Source organism: Nicotiana sylvestris, chromosome 5, assembly GCF_000393655.2.
Source record: "Nicotiana sylvestris chromosome 5, ASM39365v2, whole genome shotgun sequence".
NCBI lineage: Eukaryota > Viridiplantae > Streptophyta > Magnoliopsida > Solanales > Solanaceae > Nicotiana > Nicotiana sylvestris.
The window spans coordinates 19349727-19359654 of record NC_091061.1 but is presented as its reverse complement, the minus strand read 5'-3'; the positions used below and the strand labels follow the sequence as shown (position 1 = coordinate 19359654).

The 9928-nt window shown below is 34.8% G+C and overlaps 1 protein-coding gene across 2 annotated transcripts; it reads right to left on the bottom strand.

Annotated features, from left to right (window-relative positions):
- Positions 1-5811: 5811 nt before the first annotated feature.
- LOC104235284 (zinc finger protein SHOOT GRAVITROPISM 5-like) lies at positions 5812-8650 on the bottom strand. Of its 2 annotated transcripts, none has more exons than XM_009789004.2 (4): positions 8467-8650; positions 8069-8220; positions 7407-7669; positions 5812-6644 (listed from the first exon to the last, which is right to left on the bottom strand). In XM_009789004.2, the coding sequence occupies exons 1-4, from the start codon at positions 8576-8578 to the stop codon at positions 5966-5968; spliced, it is 1206 nt and encodes a 401-aa protein (XP_009787306.1). In that variant the 5' UTR covers positions 8579-8650; the 3' UTR covers positions 5812-5965. The 2 variants fall into 2 exon arrangements, with proteins under 2 accessions (XP_009787306.1, XP_009787307.1); XM_009789005.2 differs by having other exon boundaries at positions 8476-8643.
- Between the last annotated feature and the right edge of the window lie 1278 nt (positions 8651-9928).

Below are 9928 nucleotides of genomic sequence, written 5' to 3'. Positions count from 1 at the left end.
GTGTCCCAATTGTCAACAAGTAAAGATAGAACATCAGAAACCCGGTGGATTGCTTCAGAATATAGAGATTCCGACCTGGAAATGGGAGGTGATTAATATGGACTTCATTATTGGATTACCTCGCTCTTATTATAAGTTTGACTCCATCTGGGTGATAATTGATCGACTTACAAAATGTGCCCATGTTCTGCCAGTTAAGACAACTTACACGGGTGAAGATTATGCGAAGTTGTATATCAAGGAGATTGTTAGGCTTCATGGTGTGCCGGTATCTATTATATCAAGCATTTCCTTATGGAATTGATTCCTTTAGCTCGTGTTGATTGTATGGTATTGTTGTGGCTTAATTCGGAGCATTTAGAGGCCAATTTGAGAGGCAAAGGCATCACGGAGTAGGATTTTGGCTTGTTTGAGGTAAGTAATGCTTTCAAACTAGGTTCTGAGGGTTCAAAACCCCGAACTATGTGCTATATGATGGTATTGAGGTGACGCACATGACAAGTAACGGGCGTGGGCATGCACCGTGAGGATTGCGGCCTGGATCATTCCATGGCATCGCGTAGTAACTCTTTCATGCTGATATCCATTTTTATATCATGTGATTAAGTAAAGGTGTTATGAATTATGCTAGATATCCTGTTAGGGCTTTACACCAATACTGTTGAGATCTAAGTGGTCGTTTCTTGCTGTCATCTCATTACATTCATCGATAATCTGTACTCAGTCTTGTTCATGCATATTATATCATGTCTCAGTCTCAGTTATTATTATTTGGCACATTATATCATTATTTTGGGCTAGTTTCATGGCATTGTGAGCCCGTGTGTGTGAGACTGGAGAGTGATGACCGAGTAAGACCGAGAGCCTGATTTTGAGTGGCAGTTATGGGTCAGGCTGCACACCGCAACAGATTATTGATACATGACTTCGCTTGCTATATTATGGCGCTTGGGACGTAGGAGCCCCTCCGGAGTCTGCATACCCACAGTGGGCGCGGATGGTTATATTGAGGGATGGATCTTCCCCGGACATGGATCTTGTCCGAAGTACTTATATCTGGAGATGGATCTTCTCTAAGAAGCTGGATTGGCTCGTTCCTCGGTACTGGAGACTAATAGTCTGTGATGTGTGTGTGTATATATATATTCCGGGATGGATCCTCCCTGGGCCTTGTGAGCCATATACAGTTGGTTGTGAGGTTGTCATTATTATTAGCAGGAGATGGATCTTCTCCGTAGGCTGGATTGGCCTTCCTCAGTACTGAGCAACTGCTGTCAGAGATGTGTATATATTAGGGGATGGATCTTCCCTGGGCCGTATGAGCCATATACAGTATTGAGTGGACGAGCATTGAGATATTGGGCACATGAGGCACTTGGCATAGTGAATTTCATACAGTATGTGCATTGGTATGTAGATTTAGCGGAGTTATACTCCTTCACCACGTTCACATCTGCTTTATTTCCCTGCTTTGAGCTGTTTAATTAACTGAAAGCATGCCTACGTTTTTGTACGATATTTATGTGTATCTTATGAAGAGGTTGAGTTCATCACTACTTTTTAGTTCATAGTTTGGGCTTGTTACTAACTGAGTTAGTGTACTCACGTTACCCCCTACACCTTGTGTGTAGATCCAGGTATTTATGGTCCCAGTAGCAGCCGTTTATCGAGGTCGCAGGCTGTGGAGTTGCTGAGGTATCTGCATGGCGTTCGCAGGCCTTGGCTCTCCTTCTCATTTCCAGTTGTATTTTTTTGTTGGTTCTTAGACACTTTAATAGACTATGTAATTACCTTAGACGCTCATGATCTCAGTGACACTGGGGTTTTGGGACGATTGTATCGTAATATAAATATTTCTTTTATGTCTTAAATGATTCGTTTTAAAAAATGATGAAAGTTTTTCTCCAATGATCTTTAATATTTACATTGTGGTATTGGATCGCGTTGGTTTGAGGCTGGCCTAGTTCCATGATAGGCGACATCACGACGGTCTGAGTTTTAGGTCGTGACAGCTTGCTTCACCTCGTGCCATGAAACAGTTTTCAGTGTCTTCATTACATTCATCGCCTGATGCATCTTCATCAGTCCATCAACCAGAATATTTGTTCATATCATTTTCCAAAATAGTCATGAAGCGCAGGTTTTCAATTTCTTCATGTTCTCATCTATCTTCATTATTAGCTTCCAAAGGATTTATTTTTATCGAACCCTCTAGAGACTTTTCTTTTAAGGTTTGGGTATTTAGCTTGAACATGTCCATACTTTCCACACTCAAAATACTTTCTGTCATTCTTGTCTTATTTATTGCATTGTCTGGTTCGTCTAGATGGCATCCTTTTTTCTATATCTTCTCATCAATCCTTTCATGTTTCTTGATACCATGGCAATTTCTTCTTCAAAAACTTCTGGATCATCATCAATATCATTTTCATGTCATTCATCAATAGTCTTGAAAGCAACTATTTTCTTATTTTCTTCCTGATGCATTTTCTTGAGATGGGTTTTCTCAAATGCTATAAGATCTCCTTGTAGTTCATCATATCAAAGTTTTGTCTAGATCCTGAGATTCAAGTGCAACTACTTTTGTCTGCCATGTAGTAGGCATGCTTCTTAGAATTTTCGAACTTGATCACCACTTGAGTAAGATTTACCAAAGGCTTTCAGATCACCAATGATTTTGCTGAATCTTGCAAACATCTCCTCAATGGATTCTCCTTCTTTCATCTGGAAGAGTTCATAATCATGAACTAATAGGTTTATCCGAGTTTCTTTCACTTTGCTGATTCCTTCATAGGTACCTTCTAGTTTGTCCCACATTTCTTTGGCGGTATCACAACTTAAAATTTTCTCGTACTCTGCTCCACTTATAGGATTATAAAGCAAGTTTTGTGCTTTAGAACTAACTTGAATGACAACCATTTGCTCGTTTGTGTATTCATCTATATCTTCAGGATCTGCAAGTGGTTAAGTTGTTGTTGGCAGTGCATAATTTCTCTTTTTGGTAACACTCCATACTTTGACATCATAGGACTTTGCATAAATTTTTATGCACACTTTCTAGTGGTAAAAGTGTTGTCCATTGAAATATGGTGGCCTTACTTGTGATGTCCCTTCTTGAGATAGTGCTCCAATTGTTACTTGATTTGATATGATCTTTTCTCACTAGTTATTAAACAAAAGATAAAAGTGTGAAATTAACTTTGATACCAATTAAAAGTACAAGAGGGAGGGGGAGGGGTGAATTATCGATTTTTTTTTTGTACCCTAAGTAGTTGACTAGTTTACTAATTAGTCGACTGAAGGTAAGAGCAGAATATAAGTAAAGCAAAAATAAAATGTCGGAATTAAAGACACAATGATTTTATATTGGTTCAGATTCAATCTGAATCTTACGTCTAGTCCCTTTGGGTTGCAAGAGTGTTCTCTTTCAGTATTTGAAGTTTCTCGATACAAGAGAGCTGATATAGCTTTACTCCAACAACTTAGTCACTATGTCACCTCGCTTCTTGATACAATGCATCACCATTGTTTTTCTCTTTTTCTTCTCTCACTAATTATAAAGCAGATCTAAAGTGAACTATATATAGTGTTTGTTTGGAGTAGAACAAAAGGAGTGATAATGGTTCGTTCATAGTATACTTCTTCAAAGCTGATGCAATGGGTACTTATACTTCGTGAGGCCTTCATGTCTTGTGAATCTTGAGAGATTGTGAACTCAAGGGAATTGATCTCATAAGGAATCGTAGATTGATTCTTTCCAAGTATGGAATATTCTTTTTATTGATCTGCCTTGACTTATGGTCTTGATTTATTTCTTCTTTTGTTGAATGGATATTTCCGTTATCAAAACCTTTGATTTCTGCTTCGATTGACGTCCTTATATGAAGGAATCTTCAGTGCATAATTTCGTGCCCTTGATTTCCTTTTATTGAGGTCCTTCCTTTAATATCCTCATTGATCTCATACAAAATCCTTGATTGCTTTTGCATTTGATTTTCTGCTACTTCTTCTTTTTTCGTCTTGATTTTTCTATGTCTCTTTTCCATTGCTCGAGAATTGTTTCTGCACATAAAGAATAATTCGTTATTTTGCATCATTAAAATTTACTTAGACCTAAAAGTTGGGACTCGTATTTGAACTTGTACCTCCGTTACAAGAGTAGTTAGTCCTCATTTAAAAATCCGAATGCATTTATCAAAAGCACAAATTCTTCAATAGTGGGCTCTCCTGCCACTTTTCTATATACATATGATGAGAGTTTTCAGAAGAGAAGGGGTCGGATACTGTGTGTCTTGTCTGGGGTTGAGAGTGACTTGAGCATCTGCATACACTTACAAATCATGGCACTGAAAAACATGGCATTTTTATGAGCATTTAAAACTGGAATAGTACAATTGAAAAGGACGGTTGAGCAATATGGGAAAAACATTACTTTTAATCCTATTTTCCAGCTTTTTCTTATAGTCATTGGTCCGCCAATTGGACCCTATAGAAACTACTTTTTTTGTGTCATTCAGTGTTTAGTATCCGTATTAAAATCCTGACTAAATTTAAATTCGTGCAGAGAAGTTTATCATTGGATGGTAAAACATTCTCTAATAAAGATGATTTCATATTCAGAGTTCGAACTCGAGACGTATGATTAAGAATAAATGTATACTTATCGTTCCATCGCAAACCCTAATTGGTCCCATGGCTGCTTTGGCTTCATATTCGTATATAACATGAAATAGACTTTCTTGAAAACATAGCTTTAATCCTATTTCCAGCCTTTTTTTCTTGTACTCATTGGTCCACCACTTAGAATCATAGCAACTAACATACGTGGCTTCATATTCTTTTACACATTGAAATCGACTTTCTGGATATTGTTGGGTTAATAATTAGGTGTAGAGGGTGAAATTGGATCATTTCCATCTTTGGTAAATTTCCATCCCATCATGAAATCAAAGGGTCAAAAAGGGATTTAGATAATATGGAGCTCAAAGCCGAGGCAGATCTAGAACATGTTCAACTGATCGAACACACTGATATACAAAAAATGCGATGATTCTGAATTTAATAGAACACATTACATTCTGAATTCATTGAACTTAAAATTAGCTTATGGTCACTATAATTCACTTACAACAATTGGATTCATGTCGCTTTTTCTCTTATAGTGAGTAGGCTAAGATTTAGCATAGAATTTCTTATTTAGTGCTTGACGATCAATTGGTTTAAGCCAAAAAGTTCTACTTTTTTAAAGGGCGGTTCGGTGCAAGAAATATCGTTCGTTCACACAAGGTTCGGGAAAGCATTGCACACCAAGAGGGTGTGATATACAAGTATCAGTGGCTGATTCTATGACTCGAACCCGTGACCTATAGGTCATACAAAGACAACTTTATCGTTGCTCCAAAACACCCCTTCAAAATGATCAGATTTTCTATTTTATCTCTGTATCCCACTTGTGTAAGGTAAATATGTCATAACCTAGGATTTTTCTAAATAGTGTGATAAATCTTCAAACTATTTGACAAAGAAATTTAAGCTGTTCTATAACAGTTGAACCAGATAAATGGACAAAAGAAAAGACAAAGGAGAAGGAGGAGCAATCAGTAAGGATTTTCCAACGCTTATTATATTACCAGCGTAAAGAACTTATACACTGTATATTATATTAGGTTATTACTCTATTTTTCAGGTTATCGTATTATGCTTGATATACAAACTTACCTGTTGTTATATGTCAATTTTAATCTGACAGTGTAAAATAACATAAAAAAGATATCATAATAAGTGAAATATTTAATGAAGACCAAGACAAGATTTATATAGTAACAAACACATTTTATTATATCTAGTCTTATAACAAAAGAGAGTTAACCTTGTACACTCCATAACATGTCCAAAATCTCACTACCATTTCATGGGCAAAAAAGTAATTGGACTACTACTACTACTGTTAAACTACTCAAATTTTTCACCTTCTGTAAATGGAAGATGACAAATAATTAGTCAAACCTGGAAAAACCTCTCTACAAACTGCAGCCTCTTTTGACACTTGGAACTGTTTATTACAAGAGTTGCATGTTATTATCTTCACATGTGACTGTGAACCAACAATCTTCATTTCTGCACAGTCTTTTAGGAGCTGAACAGTACTGTATTCACCTAATAATTGTTGTCTAATTTCCCTTGCTTTTGCCATTTCTAGGTTGGCTAATTCAATCAAACACTTTGCTTCTTGTCTCTTCTCTGCAGCCATTGCCTTTTCTTCCATTGCTATTTTCAGGATTTCTTTTGCTTCACTTTTTAGTTTTGATACTTGTATTGTTGTGTCTTCTATGATCAAAGCTGCTGCTTTCTCATTGTGTTGGACTTGGTAATAGTTACTATCACTTTGACCACCAAATGACAAATTTAATTGTGGGGTTTGTTCATTTTCCAAGAAAGAAGAATGATTATATGTGTTTTGGTTATAATTGGAAGAAGTGAAAAGCTCAAGTTCAAGATTAGGGTGAGTGATATTCTTAGGCATTCTTGAATTTGAGTAGTTTGAAAAACATTGAGCTGGCTTTGGTTTTTGCACATCACATTCTTTAGTAGTAGTTGTACCTTGTGCTTTGCATGAATCTTGATGTTCAATAAAGGTTTCAACTCTGAAACAAGCAATTAAAATGAGGGGAAAAAATTAAAAAAGGGTAGAAACTTGTACCACTGAATATGTTAAAAAAAAAAAGGCACACTGAATATGTAGTACCTTACAAAACAATCATTAGGTTTAAGACTACGTATTTTTCCAATTCAAGTGACATGGCAATCTCATCTTGATCTATGTGTATACTATGTATTCTTAAATTTAGTTTAATTAGTATATACTATACACTGATGGATAACCCGGTGCACTAAGCTTCCGCTATGCGAGGAGTCCGTAGAAGAGCCGGATCAAAAGGGTTGCCTTACCCTATATTTTAATGAGAGGCTGTTTCCACGGCTCGGACTCGTAATCTCCTGGCCACGTGGCAGTAACCTTACCAGTTTACACTATGCGGCCATCTAAAAAATAAATAGAAATAACATTTCATAAAAGTGAAATTAGTAACCTAAAATAATAATTACATGCTACAGCATGTTAAAATCCACTACTAAAAAAAAGTAGTCCAGTACACTAAGCTCCTTTTATGCACGAGGTCCGGGATGAGCAGAATCACATTAGATCTTATGTACGTAGCGTTATCTTGCATTTCTGCAAGAGACTGTTTCCGCTACTTGAACTCGTGAACTTCTTATCATATGATGATAACATTTACCGTTATGTCAAAGACTCTTTCTTTAAAATAGTGTGGTTTTTTGCAGCGTATATAAATTATTTTTTTAATCTTCTTCTTCTTTAGAGAAAAATTGGATAAAAGAAGACAAACCTGGAGAAAACTCGACCACAGTCACAAGAATGGCCTCTAGTACCACAAGTTTTGATGTGAGCTTTATAATCCGATTGTACAGCATAACCTTTAGAGCATTTCTGACAAACCCATTGTTTGTAATTGCTATGTTTCCTTCTGAAATGTTTTTTGATTCCCACAAGGTCTCCTAGTGCATGGCTTGGATCATGGTGCACACAACTTGGCTCTGGGCACACATATACTCTCTTCTTTACTTGCTCCATCTCATTCTTCTCTTCTTCCTTCAACAACAATTATACCCTTTATATAAGTGCTTAAACTTTTAAACAAAATGATCACACAATTTAATACAATATCATAAAAAAATATGGATTCATAGATTCAATTCCCATACATATTATCAAAAAGAATTTATGTGTTTAACTAGGGGGAGTTAGAGGGGCGGGAGGGGTTCATCCTTCACCGAAAAATTCCTCCATATATATAAGGTCAAAAACATTATTTATTTATATATATATATATATATAGTAGATGTTGAATCTCATTGGTGAAAATCCTGCCTGTTACTGTCAGTTTGACGCATGAAAAAAAAGAAGTTAGGTTAGAGGTAATTGAGAGTATGCTCTCGCTAATAGTTTAAACTTTTCCATAGATTGAATACCCACACAGGAATACAATACCTTCTTCTTCAGCTTCCATGGAACCTTATGGCGGCGCCGGTGCATCTGAAGATTCTGTTCTCTTTGAAAGCTAAGGTTACAAATTTCACAAACGTAACGATCGGATTCCATTAGCATCTCAGCAGTGAGATATACAACTTGTGCATCAGGATCTGCAATTAATTATAAACTCGGGTTCGTGAGTTTGGCAAAACCTAATACTTTTGACTATATAGATAGGGTTAGATATATATTTCAGAATTTAATCACTCAAACTTAGAACCCATAACGTCTAAATTTTGAATCTGCCAAACTTATTTTAAAGTTATAATGGATACCACAAGAGATCAGAAAAAGAAAGATTATGTATATATGTAAGTAGAAAAAGTAAAGAAAATTCTACTAAGTAACTAATTAACCTGGAGTACCAGCAGGTCTTCTTTTTCTTTTGATAATAAAACCATTTTCTGGGGAAGAAAATGGTTCAGAATGAGAAGGAGCTGGAAACAAGAAAGAGTGGCTGGCTAGCATGGGTTACTGTTGAACTGAGATATTCAACTAATTTTTTTGCTGTTGCTTTTTGGCTTCTTAACTTTTCTATCTATTTGGATAGAGGAGGAGAACGATATATATATATATATATATATATATATATATATATATATATATATATATTGTATAGGACTCCAGTATGCTTCCGATTATTTTTTCTTTTTTAAAACATAGGAAAAAGGATTATTTTATACCATTAACATAATTTAAACTGTTATAGCAGTTTAATTATAACAGTTTAATTATTATTTATTCTAGATATAATTCAATCTTTATATCCTATGTGAACCTACTACCACTTGGGGAGCCAAACAAAGTTTTTTTTTTAATCACATTTTTTGCAAATATTTTTTAAATATTTGAAATTGTCAACTATATATTGTGACTTATATTATTTTTTATGTAGTTTCTACGTATGTAAATTTTACATATGTTCGAATTCGCACAAAAAATTAGTCAATTCAGCTCTTGTACTTTGAATAGATTTATATAAACTGGAATAGAGAGAATACTAAATAGAATTAACTACAATTACCTTTTAATAGATTTGATTGTATAAGTTTTCTCACGTCATCAGTGTATGAAATTTAAACTACTTATAAAAGTAATCATAAGTGAATTTTACAATAAGTATTACTCCCTCGGAATGTGTCTTACTTTTTATTTTACTTTGTTTCAAAAAGAATATCTTTTCTATATATCAGTAACTCTTTATTAACTCAAACTTTTCACATGACATATTTAAGACCTAATAAGATTCAAGACATTTTGGTACAGTACACAACTCACATCTTCAATTTTAGACCACGAGATTTTACTTTTTTTTTTACCTTCTTAAACTTTGTGTATAATTAAATCAAGACACATAAATTGAAATGGAAGGGGTAATGATAATAAGATAAGAATGATAATTAATTTGATATAATATAATAACTATATTGATATTAGCTATACTATTGGTGCATATACCTTAAATCAAGAACTTATCTCATTATTATTTTTCCTTTTGTAAGTACGTGACACAAATATTTTCGTATGAGACGTACTTAGTACCATGCCAGTGAAAATTCCTGTGAGATTTGATATAGTAGATAGAAGTACCTAAATCTGAAAAGAGGGATAAAACATCTTTTCAAGTCTAAGTAATCTTTGTCTGATGGTTGAGATATATCACTAATTAACAAAAGCCAAATGGAAATGAATGTTAAGTGCAGACTGGGTGAAGTAGTCCTCTAACTTTTTTGGTTTCATATTTTGTCTACGTTAAAGTATCACGTGATAATTTTTACGATATGATAATCTAATCCTTATAGTAAAATATTATTTTCA